Here is a 15147-nt window from a genome sequence, read left to right on the forward strand (position 1 = left end):
GGAGTGCGGGGGAGCACSGCGGGACGGTGGGAAAGGGCCGCGCCATCGCCCCCGCGGGCTCCTGCGGCGCAAGCGCGGGGTCCGGTGGCGGGCCGAGCTCGGTCAGCGGCGGCCGCCCCGCCCCGTTCCGTCCCGTGCGAGCGCCGTCCCCGCCGCTGCTCAGCGATCGCTCCCGACGATCGCAGCGGGCGGGCGCCATGGCGGTGCGTGGGGCGCCGCGCCTGGCCTGGTGCCTCCGCCGGGTCGGGGCCAGCTGCGACTGGCTCCTGCTGGAGGCCGGCACGCAGGTGAGCCGCGCCGGGCTCTGGGCCCTCGGAGCGGGCGGGTGGGCACGGCCCTCGGAGCAGCGGGCGAGCGACCCTCGGAGCGCATTGTGTCGGGGGTCTCGTTCCTTATAGTGTTTCCCAGGAGGGGAAAGCAGCGCCTCGTCCCGCCTCGGGAGCAGCCGCCGTTCGGGGCTGTTCGGAGAGGCCCAGCCGGAGCGGGCCCCGCTCAGCCCCGGTAACGCGCCAGGGAGGGCGGGGCTGGACCCGGCACTGGAGTCGCCTTGGCCAAGCCTTCGCTTGTTCATATCGATGAACTCTATGTCGTATTTAGATAAGAGTTCTTCGCGTGACGGTAAAGTAAGCGAGGACGGAGGGAGTTAGTTGGCTAAATAACAACGCGATGTTTTGGTGAGGTTAAGAGTCCATAAGGCCTAAGGTATTCAGATGTAAATGAAATCGCGTTTTTTCAGCGATCGTGTTTTTGAATTGAAAAATGGGCCCCGGCACTCCTCTCTAAAATCCAGCAGGCAAACACGTGTGGTGAGCTTGGGGCAGTGTAAGAGGATTGCTGTTCTGGTGGTCAAAACCAGGCAGGTAGATGGTGAGGGTGATGCKGTGGCCAACTCCTTTGTGCTCACACATCGCAAAAAGGCACCCATCGCTAACCAAACGGATACTCTCCCATCGTGGATTTGAAGTCCTGAGGTGTGCAGGTGTGCTTAGTGAAGGACTGGAGGTAATACATCTGGAGAACTTGCAGCCAGGGCTCTGATAATTATGCAGAGAATCCAGTTTGGGGTATTGCTGCTCTGATTACCTACACAGTGGTTTTCACAGGCTGCAGGAAAGCTGACAGGATCCTGGTGGTGCAGGTGTGCCAGGCCACAGAGCACAAACTGAGTTTTCTGGGGATTTAAATCATAGTCACAGAATATTCTGAGTTGAAAGGGACCCATGAGGATCATTGGGTCCAGTTCCTGAATCTGYGCAGGACAGCCCCAAGAATCACACCACATGCCTGAGAGTGTTGTCCAAACACTTGTTGAACCTTCTCAGGCTTGGTGCTGTGACCACTTCGGTGCTAAAGGACACGGCTAAGGTGTGGGGATGTGCTGTGACTTGCTGGTATTGCTGTGGGCAGCACGGAACTCCAGCAGGAGAGTGGACCCCTCTTTGCTGAGTGAACTTGATCAAGGAGGAGTTTTGTGACTGGTCCTGTGTGGTCTCACTCATTGGTGTGTGAGGCCTTGCAGATGTGTGTGACCAGGCCCTGAGGATGCCATGCAGGGACCAGTGCAAAGCTGAACGTATGTTTGAATCCCCATGAAGAGGGGAGTCTTTATCCACCCTAGTCACYGTGCCTCTTACATATGCAAGCCATGCTGACAGAACACTAAAATATATGAAATATTTTAGAGGTAGGTGCCCATGTAGTTAAGTTTGCTTTTGTCATCTTAGTTTGCTTCGTTGCCTTTGGTTATAACATGGGAGTCTGAGTTCTTAAACTCAAGGTGAGACCTGCTCAGGTAATGCACAGATGAATTAAGAGAAGGCAGAGGAGGCAGCAGAGGGAGGGAGAGCAGGGATGTGCTTKAAATGGCAATCTGAAATTAGATCAGATTTAATAAGATACTGTGGAATGGTACAATTAAATTATGTCCCTTCTTCCAGAAGATAGCATTAGAATCTAATGCAATTATTTAGATCACTTTCACTACTGGTTATGGTGGGGCTTAGATTCTGAGCCATAAGACTGACGGTGTGGTTTACAAAAGTGTCATGTATTTAGGGCAATGTTGAGTGTGCACTTTTTTGATGGCAGTTTTCTGGGCTATTTTTTCCTATATCTTTCTTGTTCACAAACAGTTGAACAAATGCAACTAGCAAAWGAAGAGGGTAAGAAGTAATCTTGAGACACACACAATAGTGCTGGTTTGAAGAAATGGTGCTTGGGTAGATAATGAATAAGGTGGGTGAGTGGCTTTGAGCAGCCCTGCTGCTGAGGAAGATTTCTGTGAAACTAAGGCTGTAATGTGCCTCAGAGAAATAAAATTTTCTTCAGTGGGAGAGAAAGATAATACTTCAAACTTTGTAAGCTTYCATTTTCTATCTACTCTTGAATTTAAATGAAAAAAATCATATTTTGCCAGACTCTTTGGAAATAATTATTGGATTTTGATCTAGAGTTTTGCTGTACTTTAATTGAAGTTATGTAAACTGAATTTACCATGTCATTRCTGATTGCAGTTACTAAACTACTTTATTTTTAGGTGACTATAGGCCGAGGATTAGATATCACGTACCAGCTGGTGTCAAAAACCTGTCCCTTGATGATCTCTCGTAAGCACTGCGTCTTCCAGCAGAATGCAGAAGGCCARTGGACTGTCAAGGATAACAAGGTACAGAGACTGATTGAAGACCTTGTACTCTGAGATTCAYTGAAAAGAATCTATTGTTTGGGATCCAGCAATGTATGGGCTATGATACAGTATGATACAAGTGTGATAGAAGGTCCATGAGAATGTRTCTTGCCTGTTGTGCACTTCCAGGAGGAAACTTCAGTCTGCTGCAGTTGGGATGCAAACTATATTACTTTCTGTGTGTAGATCCACCTTTTGGTTTAGCATTTTTCAGACCATTGTGGCCTTGCCAAGGGCACTTTACAGTCTGTGAGCCTGTTCTATGTCACTTTCTTTAAAAAATCCTATGAATTTTGGCATAGGATTTTATACTTCAAAAGGATAATGTTCTTGYAGTGCTAATGAAAGGATAAAAGTGCAGCTCTTTATTGTAATGACACAATTGCTTTAATTAAAATCAACTTCAACAAGAATCTGGTTTAGAACAACCATGCTTCAATTTGTRTTCGAATGAGTTTCTTCTGAAAGTTCTTCTTAGCTGATTAGAATAAAAAGTTGAGATCAGAGTCCCCACTTAGATCTCACTTTAACTACAATAACCTGTTCTTTTATATCGTGATCCTTCACTTTCTGATTCAGTCTGAAAACTGTAAAATGAGTAATTTGCTTTAAAACACTACTGGTAGAACAAAAATGTTCAACGCRTCATCTAGATTTGAAGGATGTTTGGGCCAGCAGCAGATTAGTCTGAAAGGAGTGGAATGGCTGCTATTAAAATTACACTGCTTTTAAACAATAGACATATAAACTTGAAAACATGTTACTGCATGATAGGAAACATCTACCATAGATTAACTATTAACACTTCCTCTCTATTACTGCTGTTGACCAGTTGATCAGCTTGTTTCATTGACTCTCTTTGAGGTATGTCAGTTCCTAATGTTTCTGCAGTTCCTTGTGAGCRCAGATCAGTTTTCCTGGTTTTGAAAACTATTTATTGAGCTAATTTTAAAACCCTTTTTGTGCTTTGAACATTATCTCTAGAATATTTTCCTTCTTCCTTATATTCTTCTTGTATTGATGGAAAATGTTATTTTGTTTTCTTCAAGGAATATAACCAATGCTTCTTTTTCTTTCCTTTTTTTCCCCCTGGAATTTCAGGTAACATTAATTGTCAAGAATAATTACTGCAGTATTCTATGTTCTTGACAATGATCTATGGCAGTCTTTTTATTGGTTAGTTTTTATTTCTGAAGTGCAGTTTTTTTGTGCAGTTTTTTTTGTGCAGTTTTTTTTTTCCCTTCAGAGTTCCTTCTTTTCCTTCTGCACAAGCACATATGTCAAAATGTTTTCTCGGTGCTTGTACACAAAATCTGCAATGCATGAATAATGTGCAGTAAATGATACAATGCAGTAGCTGTAATCAGTGGMACACTGAGCCAATAAATTGGATATTGCAAGGTTTATTTAAAGAGGTGGCTGGTTCTGATTAAAACACTGAAGAGGTTGGTTGTGTTTACAATAGCCAGAAATAACTTGCAGAGGACTCTGTAACTACCTGTTAAATTTTGGTGATTCTGTGTTTATTGGCAGAGTCTAAATGGAGTCTGGCTTAACAAACAACGCCTGGATCCATCAAAAGTCTATCCTATTTCTGAAGGAGACCGTATCCAGTTGGGAGTGCCTTTGGAAAACAGAGAGACTGCTGAGTATGAGTATGAAGTAATTAAAGAGGAATGGGAGAAAATTAGACCCTTTTTAGCCCAGAGAAGTGACCTGGGGAAAGCTAAGAGTTCAAGAATGAAACGTAAATTTAATTTGGAGGAATTGGAGACATCTGGATCAGAAGGCCCCTCAAACTCCAGATGCAAAAGAGACAGGGTAGCCTGTGACAATGAACCTTTGGATAAATCATGGGAACGGGTAGAAGAGGCCAGACGAGTAACTGAGAAGATGGATGTCATGCTGCCTTCTTGTGGACACAGTGAGGGGGATAGTGGTCCAGTGCATGATAGCCCTGTTCACTCCAAGAAAGCTCTGTCTGTCCCTCAAAAGGACCAGAAAAGCTCTGGTCTTGCAGAGTCATGGACTGGCTTGAAAATGTTGAGGAAGTCTCTAGTAGATACAATGAAATTAAAGGTCAAATTGCAGGAGAAGCAGACTGCAGTTCTGAATGTGAAGCAGAAGCACAGGAAGTGTGATCAGAAGGAGATCCTRGTCATGGAACAGGAGCTCCAGGAGTTGCAGAACCAACTGTGCATGGAACAAGAGCATCAACAGCAGCAGGTGGAAGAGCTGGAGAGGACATTCTGTAAAGAGCAGCAGAAGCTAGAGGTATAATAGTGGTAATAATTTTGACCTATGTCTTTACTTCTATGGAATGTGTTGTATAAGACATTGATTCAAAATACCTGAACTGTAAAGTAACATAAATAGTGTTTGTGTGAATTACCCCTTGTCTTGGTTTGAAAGACAAGTGTTTGCCAATGAAGGCAGGGACCCCCCTTGGATGGTGGATATRACCTCCCTTCCCTCCAAATTATTGTAGCTTTGAAAATCACAGGCTTTYAGGCAAGAATATGGGTAAAAGGTAGTAACAGTTTTTGCTAATGTGTATAACAAGGTGAAACAAGTAACAGTAACAATAGCAACAACCAACCCACCCACAAACCCAATGACAGCCTCACACAGACACACCCTCCCCTTTGGTGCAGTTACAGTCCCAGCCGGCAGGGGTGCTGTTGGCTCCCGGCCGGGCAGGGCGGGTGCGATGATTCCCCGGCGGCTGCAGGGGGCGCTGTGCCGCGGGTCCCGGCTGGTTCAGATCTCCCGCGTGGCCAATGGTGGACACAAACCGGCAGAGATGAGTGGAGAAAAGGTTCCTCTGCAAACTCACAGGGGAAAACGCCGATCTTTGTGCTCCTCTGGACAGCAAGAAACCTCAGAATGGCCAGATGAGCAAAGAGACGAGCAGAATCCCGCGGCTGCAGACGGGATGCAGCAGAACTCGACCACTGCAGCTGGAATCTCAAGGGTTCCCAGCAAGGCACGGGATGGGGGGGCAGAAGATCACAGTGCAGCAAACAGGAACCGATGACCGGAGACGCTGGATTCTGCAGCAGCAGGTCCATTGTCCTCCCCTGAGCCAAGCAAGGCAGGAAGTGAAGCTACCTCCCGCCCCACACACACACAGACACAGACACACACACACACACACACACACACACACATACACACACACAGACACACACACACACACAAGCGCGCGCCTTCCCAGAGCCTAAAACTCCCCCTAGAACTTCCCTCTCTCCAAAGAGAGGGGAAAAAAATTGCCAGGCAGGAGGAGTGCCCTTTGGGTGGGTTCTTTTGTCTTCCCCAATGGCCCAGCCATCAAAAGAATGACTCGGCAATCAGTGTATCCCAGCAACAAAATGGGAAAGAAAATTCCCCAAGAAAGGAAACAAAAGGAGAAACCTTAACCCACAACACCCCTGCTAAAATTTTTGTGGAAATACTTAACTTAGTATGTAGCACAGTACCTGTACCAAAAGAAAGTGCCAAGAGAGAAGGGATTTGGCTGCATGGGGAATTTGGAAAAAGGTGCAAAATAAAGCATTTCAGTTGGTAGAGAAGCCTGTTTTTAAGGAAAAAATGAAAGTCTTTGCCTGATCTATTGTGGTTATGGAGAGGACAGGTTGAAAAGTAATAACTTCAAGTGTGAATTTCTTTCTGTATGTGGCTGAAATAATGTCCAGTTTGCATGGCAAATGCACTGTCTTTACAAGCAATGAATTATTGCATGCCTTAATCCCTGTAGGGAGGCAGATTTTTTTCATATATTCAAAAAAATCTTCCTGATAATCTGTAAGTACCTTTAAGCAATAAGTGTATGTGATAAGTAGCTTTTTTGGTAGCAGACTAAAATCTGCTCGAACTTGAGACTGCACAAAATCTGGTTTAAAGAAAGTAAGGATTCATCTTGGAGTGAGTTTAATAATTTGTCAGTTCCTTTAAAGTCTTTAAAGCAAGGTAACAGTACCAGAAGTAGACAAAGTATGGAATTGTATCCTTAGAAACAATGGGAAGTTTACCTGGAGCTTTAGATATCTCCGACCTCTTTGAATGTGCTCAAAGATAGAGTTGCAGCTTTTAAGCAGTTACTGAACACTTTGCTTCTATAAACATGCTGGTGCCTTTAGAGCTAGAATAATATAGAGGTATTCTAAATATGGAACTGCAAATGTTATATCCATTTTAACTCTTCTCAGTAAATGATAATTTCTCTGACACACCTACAGTACTAGAGTGGAACGTCTTGCAGTTTGCTGAAAACCAGTGTTGTTTCTTTAAGCATATCCTCTAAAGGTAGTGTCCAGAGTAGGAGCTTTCTGTCTCTTATGTTCTTCAAGTCATCTTTTTTTTTTCGTTTCTTATCCCACCCAGGGAGAAAAGTGGCAACAAGGGGAAGACAATCTGAAGGAGCAGCTGGCCCAGGTCCTGCAAGAGGCAAGTGGTTATGAGTATAGGTTTGGTCTAACTGTGTAACTTGGATATTTAAATATTCCTAAGTGCTGTGGTCTCTTGGTAGAAGACAAGGCTTTTGCCTTAGGTGACTGTAAAATCTGACTGAAATGGAAGGGTAACCTGGGAGAGGGAATGCAAAGTGTGATGGCACTACGAAGGTCATAAGTAACTGGCAGTATATTCCAGTTATAGGAAGGATATATGTAAGGATATACTGCCTTAACATCTGAACTCATATATGTTGCTCTTCTAAGAGGAGATTAGGAGAAATGAGTATGCTGAACCTTATGACTGTGACCATGTATCTTTAATAGGATAGCTTATGATAGCACTTTTATGACTTCTGGAATGGTATTGTTACAGCATCGTGCTTTGATGGAAGAACTGAATCGTAGTAAAAAAGATTTTGAGGAGATTATTCAAGCCAAGAATAAAGAGCTGGAAGAAACCAAGGTAAGGAATAAGTGCATTCTTAGTTTTATTCATAAATGAAACATGATATGCTGCAGCAGAGGGAATGGTTTATTTAACGTTTGGCTTGACTCTGCGTGGCCTCCTGTAGTGCAAAATTTTGGTGTTGTGGGGTGGCAGTGGACTCTGCTTTCCAGCARTGGGTAAGGGAAGCACCTTGTGCTTTTCATAAATTAGTGTTGAACAGTTGTTACTAGATCTTTCTCCACGATAAAGGAAGTCCAAAGCATCTGAACTGTTTATTATGGAAGAGAAGAGGGCCCATTGCCCCTTTCTKTAAAAAACAAACAAAATAAAACCTAAATCATAAACAGCAGGAAATAAACTGACTGACCAACCAAAAGTGTTTGAAAAGTGAGGTGCTTTGTTTTCAGTTAAAGGGCATTCAAGTAAACTGCAGTGTGACAGCAGTTCTGTAAGGCAGTGTAGGACTGAAGCAACATGGAATTTGAATAATGAATAAGCCACTGTTCTTACTGTCCTTGATGCAAAGTGGTGAATGGAAAATAATTAAGGAGATCCTTTCCTGTGTCTTACTTTTGGAAATTATCCACCACTGACAGTTTTCTTCTTCTTTTTTTTTTTAATGTCATCTTTGGAAATCTGTTGCTATTTCAATTATGGCTTCAGTTAGAAGATTTTTTTTTTTCCTGTTCTTTTTAGAAGATAGAGTAGCCAAATCAGCCCAATTTAACCCTTAGTAATCTAAGAAAAATATTATTGGGCTGTTAAATGCAACTAAATGTTTTAAACTTTAATGCTTCCTTTTTTTTTTAACATTTAAGGTGTTTTGTCTATTGGGTGTTTTGCTTTTTATATCAAACATCAAAAAAACTCTTGATTAAAGCCAAACTTCCCAGGTTGAAAAAGATTCTGAAAAGATTGATCAGCTGATAGTTCCTTTGGGCTGAAGRGAATTTTGGTAACAGTTGCTGTTCTTCTAAGTTCTCTGTAGTGGGTGGGAATATTCTCAATACTGCTTAGAGTACAAAGAGGAGAGACACTACAGACCTGGGTATATAATAGATACCCACTCCACTTGACATGTGGAGATTTGCAGTATGATTTTCTTCTCCTGCACACACACTTCCTGCCAATTGACTAAAACCTTATTCTTTGCTGATAYACAACCATGCACTTTTCCACTAGGAGGAGAAGGAAAAAGTGAGAGCCCAAAAAGAAGAGGTGTTGAATCAGATGAATGATGTGTTGGAGAATGAGTTGCAGTGCACAATCTGTTCTGAGCACTTCATTGAGGTATGTTTAAGCTTGTATGGTTTGCCAGTAAAAAAAAATTGAAGCAATATTTAAGCCTTTTTCTTTGCTTCACTACTTTAACAGTCCCAACAGACCCACAGTGAGTTGTTACGGGAAAGGGTTGATCCAGAAATCTATTCTGTCTGCCCTGACTCTTCTGGACAGCAAATTCAGCTTTAATGTCTTTACCTGCATATATATGAGGGCTTTTCCTAAAAGGCACRTAAGTTTGGAGCACTTGTGTGGATTTTTGAACTGGTGCTCTGAGTTGCTGCTGACAGCTGCTTGGAGAAGAATTATTTTGCAGTGGATCTTGGTTTAAACTGACTAGAGTTGGCCTGTTTGAGGTTGAGATATATGAAGAGGTTATAATAAGAAGAGAGGTACAATATTCAATCAAGTCCTGAGCTGTTCATATTGTTCATWAAAACACTTTCTTTGGGAAATTGGCCTGTTTTAATTTGATTCTAAATATAATAGGCTATGCCGGACACGTAGACTCTTATTTTTTTCATATTTTGCTACAACTTTAGTTTCATTGCATTCTTTTTTACTATGGGAAACCTGATGTGTTAGCCTTGTTATAATGGCTCAAGAGCTAGCTAGCTGAAATTTTAATTTCTGRTTTCTCCATATATTAAGATGCTATCCTGCAGTATCTGAGTTTTTCCATAATTTATCCTTTTCAAAYTGGGGACATTTGTAGTAAAATTAATACATTTTGTCTGTTTCTGACTTGCTATGACAGTGCATTGCTCCATTAACTGACTTGTAAAAGTGGCCTGAGCTCTAGCATGGGAGAGTTTGTGTGTGTGTGACCACTGCACACACACAAAGGCTTTGGGCTCTCTAGTCCCTTTGCTTATACAAAGTACTCACCTAATATTCCCTGTATTCAGTATGTTTTCGCTTTACAGTGCATGTGTGAGCATGCTGTGACCAGTATCCTTCTGCTGAATTCCACAGGCGGTCACACTGAACTGTGCACACAGCTTCTGCTCCTACTGTATCGATCAGTGGACRCAGCGTAAAGTGGAGTGCCCCATCTGCAGACAGGAGATCAAATCAAAGACGCGCTCTCTGGTGCTGGATAACTGCATTAACAGGATGGTAGAAAAACTGGATGTGGAAATGAAAGAGCATCGTCTGACCCTTATCAGAGAGCGGAAAGGTGAGAGGTGGGTGGATGTGGCATGATAAGTACAATCYCTTTCTCTGTCTATTTTGTACTGCTTTCTTTGGCACCTATATACCAAGAAGATGCTTGAGGAATGATGCAGAAACTCTAGAAAAATAATAATGAGATCTCTTGAGTGATGAGCTTTACTGCACAGTAAAATAAAATTAATACAAATTTTGGAAAAAGGCTTCAGTATGAATTCCCCAGTCTAGCTGGAACAATTTAATCATGCTAAAGGTTATGCTCTTTCAAAGAAACCATTAAATAAAAGGAAAATATATAGAACAGTCCCTGAAAAATTTGCCAGGCACTTTTGATTAAACTACGGAGTACATAATTACCCAAACTCAGCAGGTCYGATGAGAAGCTCTGAATTCTTTTCCATGTGCTAGATTTATGTAGGAAATCCCTGAAAGGGACAGTGGTATATCATGTAAGTGTATGGCTGATTGACAGTTGCTCTGACATATTTATTTTTGTGGAATTAAAGCCACTGTGGCTTACAGGCATCACATATTGCCTAGTTGTTGCTAAAACAGTGTGCATGATGGAGATGGCTTTAAKAAAAACACCAGTATGGGTTATTCCTAACCTGCTTCCTTCTTCTAAATTTGTTTCTAGAGCACTTGACACTGGTATCTAGGTGCTAAAATGTAAATGTCTTCCGGCTTCTCCTTAAACTTCTGTTGCTGTGTTCCCTTAATTGTCTTGTTTTCTTCGCTTCATAGAGATGAGTGCATCATCGTTCATTTTGCAATGTGTCAGGCCTTTTACCAAAAGAAAGGTGCTTTTGAAACTTTTCAGATACTTCACGGTGATAKAGAATGACATCAGTAAGCAGTGCTTTAGTTCAAGCCTGAAATTATAACTTATGTAACCCTCTTAGTCTGATTTCCTCAGGAAATGCTGCACTGTTCAGAGGCTGCTAGGCTGAGCTTTGAGAATTGCTTTCACCTCTGTAGAGCTGAGGCAGCCCTTGTGCAATGTGTGCGTCTGTGGAGTGCCACAGCACCCCTGAAGTGTCTCATCAGGTAGCTAATGGGCACCAGCTGAAGGGGTGCCTTTATTGGAGCCCATCATTGCAAAACCAATGTTCTTCATCCTTGTTTGAACAAAAAGCAAATGAGTTCACAGCTTACCTTCAGAAATAACTATGAGCAGGAAATCATTTRGATTCACCCTGACATGCTTCAGCTAGAAGGTGAAATGGTTTCTGTGTGTCTTTTTGTTCAGTGATGGAAACATTTTGATTGATATGCAGATATCTATTTAAAATTAATTCTGAAGAATATACGTGCTGAAAAAAGAATAATGTTGCAAGTGGCACTTGAGAAGCTGTCAGAGCTTCCCAGGAAACCTTTCTAAGAGCCTTATTAGCAGAGGCACCAGAAGGAGAGCTTGCAGTCTTAAACAGATGAAGCTTTTGATGAGGCTGTAAATGTCCTGAACAGTCACTACTTGTTTGAGAGCCCCTTACCACATTTTTTCTTTCCCTCTCTTACCTGGCAAGGCACTGTAATAGTTAATCACTTCTATTGCCAATTGTGTGCCTGTGAATGGGGAATGTCACCTCCTTATGTGTGTTACCTTAATTGGAAAAGACATACAGAACACTTTTAGAACACTTAAGAAAACAAGCAAACAAATAACTCCCAAACCTTTGTTCTTTTATGCTGAAAACAGAAAAGCAAAAGGCCTATATCCTGCAGCTTGAAAGACCTATTGCAGACTGACAGAAGCTATAATATAGTTTCAAAGATAATTAGTAATTTAGCACTTGTGGGTACAGTGGTCACAGTTAACTTTTTTATCTATGTTTTGAATGCAGTGATGGTGAAACCAGCCACAGACAATGACAGTGGTATCACTTCTTCCACCTACTCCATCTTGTCGATGAGCCGTTGTGAGAGTGAGGACTCTCGGGAAGAATCTCATTATAATGGAAGCTACTATGTTACCTGAACACTCTTACTGCAGGCTCATTTGCCTGTGTGCTGCCCAGAACCAGCCTAATGGTGTTTTGTTGACTGCTGCTGGAGGAGTGGACTGGACGCTTGGAAGGAGAGACTCTRTGAAGAGGCTGGAGTTGTAAACTAGCAGCATTTGGAAGAAGGATCTTATTTTCCGAATGAATGTACAGAAGCTTGATCTCTAAAACAAAGTTGCATTTGTGAGAGAGCAGACTGCCATTATGCTGGCTAATTGACATACGAACCCTAAACTTCCATGATAGCTTGTGACCCGCTCGGTGTAATGTAATAGTTTGTATTGCATCATTGCCCTTTTCTTAGTGAATGATATGTTTACATGTGTACGTCAGCTTCCCTTATTTCAGGCAGCAGAAGAAATGTCCCAAGTGTTTTGAGAACTTGGCCATCCCCACCCACAGGTAGGAGATAGGTATATCAGGAAAAAGTGCCAGTGTGGGTGTTTTTCTTGAATTTCATATGGCAACTAGAGTCATCCCAGGCCTTTGCACTAAAGGTAGTAAAGGGTGGGATACGGACGCTGTTGGCTGCAAGTGCATTGTAAACTGAGCTGCTGGCCATTGGCTTGCTCTGTTTATGTAGCCCATTTTCCATTAGATAGGGATGGAGATTACATCTTCCAGAATTCCTTGTGTAGTGTTCTTTTCATGTAGTGTCTTTGGTGTGTTCCCTCTTCAGGCTTTTGCATAAAGTGTTTTAGAACTGAGAAGCAGCACATCCAGAAACTTTAAGCCATGATTTTAAAAACATGTAATCAGCAAAAAGAGAAGAACCTCCACCTCTTTAGGTGTGCTACTCTCCAAATTACTGAAATGTCCTGTTGGCAATTTAGGAAAGCAGCAACCACAAGGCACAGAATGAAACACTTCATTTTATAGTTTACAAGACATAACTGAGCGGTAGGTTGTACTACCCTCACAGCAAATCACTTGTCCCCAAGATSAAGTCTTGCCTCATCCTGTCATGTATTTGTCTGTCAAGTTCCATATTCCAGACTTACACTTTGACTTAGCTGTTACCTGGAAAGGACTGTCACACTGCGAGAAGAGATGGGGAAGCCCTTCTCATCTGTAGTATATCTTTGGCTCTTTGTMCTTTTTTGTTTCTGTATTTATTTTGTTTAAGAACGAAAATATAAATCCATTTCTGCATTTGTCTTCCTTGGTGCAGCCACTGAGATGAATGTATTCTAGTTGTCTTCAGACTTCTTTGAGCAAACAGACTGTCTCATTCAATGACTTTGCTTCATGTTTTGATTGCTGTAAGGAGTGTGACTACTTTAAAGTTACTTGAAAGATTTGGATTCAGGAACTGATAAAAGATAACCCAGTGGTTATCTGGGTAACCACTAGACTGTGACTACCCTAATACTAATTTAATAGCTACAATCTTACCTTCCACCAAAAAAGATCCCATTAAAAAGGTGCATGAATGATAATGCTATCCTAAGGAAGTAGTGCATTCTGACAGATTGAATCAGTAGGACTTAAGCAGGGGAARCCCTGATCTGTGGGCCAGGAAATTTGCTTAAAATTTTAGTTAAAGGTTTCTTTTGTGAAGGAAACATTACATCTTCCATGTTCTTCTTTCTCTTTTAATGTTCACTTTCTGTATGTGCTCTTGAAAGTTTCTTTTGTGAATCTATTCTTTCTAGAGTGTGCAAGAGAAGAGCATTCCTCAAAATGCTCATGGAATAGGCTGATGTGRAACAGGCATTCCTGATCAAGTGGAGTAGAAGGAAAATAATCTGGTTACCTAGGACTGCAAATTCTTCTAGTCTGTATCTCTTTCATATTGCTGTGCTTCCTCTCTCATTTMATTTTGCAAAATACATATTTATTTTCTTACATTGGTGCATATTGCAGAGAAGGATAATGCTTCTCTTGGTAACAGAATGGTAATCTTTGGTTTGATTTCCGAGTATGTCCTTTTTTCACTAGAACATGAAGAATCTAAGTGGTATATCCCAAATCATTTCAGCTCTTAATGGTAGGTGCACAATGTGTAAATGTCCACAGAAAGAGGTTAAGTATTAATACTGTTCATTTTACAAAACCTTCTCACGGACAAAAGCAGCTCTGTATATCTAGCAGTGTGCTCTCCTTTGCTCTAAGATCTGGATCCCTTCTTCTACTTGGTTGTACTTGGATGTGCCTTTGGAGATGTTATGCCCTAAACTGTTACCATCTTGGGGTGGCAACCCTTCCATATTACAGGTTACAACTGAGCTGGTCACAGAYGATGCATGGCAGGCTTGGTGCAGGTTCAAGATTTGYTCTTTTCTCTTGGAATACAGCTGTCAGGGAGTGTGATAATTAAACACTGTCAGAGCAATATGTTGTCAGCATCAGTGGAAGAGCTGGGAGGGGTGCTAGTGGAAGAGGACCATAACAGATGGATGTTTAACTCATGCAGATCTGTGAAGACTGAGTCCAATCTGACAATCTCATGCAAGAAAAATCTACCACGTGTGTGGTGAGCCTGTCACAGGTGAGAGTTGGAGCTTCAGACAAAGTTTATTAAAGAAGCCCTCCCATTGAATCACGAGGTACAGAAAAGGGCCCCCTTGCCTTCTAAAATCCTTCTCAGAGAGGACTCTGGATGTGGCTGGATSCAGTCTTAGCCCCAGACTGTTGATGGTTTATGTGTAAAGGATTATATAGGCGTAATTGAAYCTTTATACAACTTTATCCTGGAGGATTTTTCAAGACAGCAAACCATATAYATTGATATATATGATTTATTATAATGATTGGACAAAAATATCTTAATCAGAATTATTTACTACACTGTATAGGAGCTAGAACACGTATTAGAGTGCTCTGTGATGCAAAATTAAAGCAATTGTTTTAAAGCAATTTTATTAAAGCTAGGAGAAAACCTAGAGATTGATGTTATTCACCCATACCAATGACTGTGGGCAAATCTCTTTTGCTCAGCTCAATGAGGAGTACTCTTGAGCAGCATGCCCAGTCAAATGAGGAATCTCCACTCCTACACTCTAAGACAGGGCATGTCAGAAGACCCTGCCCTGGGCTTTTATAGTATAAAGTTACTGACTTTATATGTCATATAGCTCATATGTCAATCATATGTCTCAA

General features: G+C 41.9%; 1 protein-coding gene across 2 annotated transcripts; it reads left to right on the forward strand.

Moving 5' to 3' along the window:
• The first annotated feature begins 133 nt into the window (after positions 1–133).
• On the forward strand, positions 134–14890 carry RNF8 (ring finger protein 8). Of its 2 annotated transcripts, none has more exons than XM_057370856.1 (8): positions 134–287; positions 2537–2665; positions 4220–4960; positions 7070–7132; positions 7514–7603; positions 8771–8878; positions 9845–10049; positions 11887–14890. In XM_057370856.1, exons 1-8 carry the CDS (start codon positions 198–200, stop codon positions 12018–12020), a joined length of 1560 nt encoding a protein of 519 aa, XP_057226839.1. In that variant the 5' UTR covers positions 134–197; the 3' UTR covers positions 12021–14890. The 2 variants fall into 2 exon arrangements, with proteins under 2 accessions (XP_057226839.1, XP_057226848.1); XM_057370865.1 differs by having other exon boundaries at positions 9845–10056; positions 11887–11982.
• The last annotated feature ends 257 nt before the right edge of the window (positions 14891–15147 follow it).

Source organism: Malurus melanocephalus, unplaced genomic scaffold, assembly GCF_030028575.1.
Source record: "Malurus melanocephalus ecotype Western Australia unplaced genomic scaffold, MMel_1.1 scaffold_5, whole genome shotgun sequence".
NCBI lineage: Eukaryota > Metazoa > Chordata > Aves > Passeriformes > Maluridae > Malurus > Malurus melanocephalus.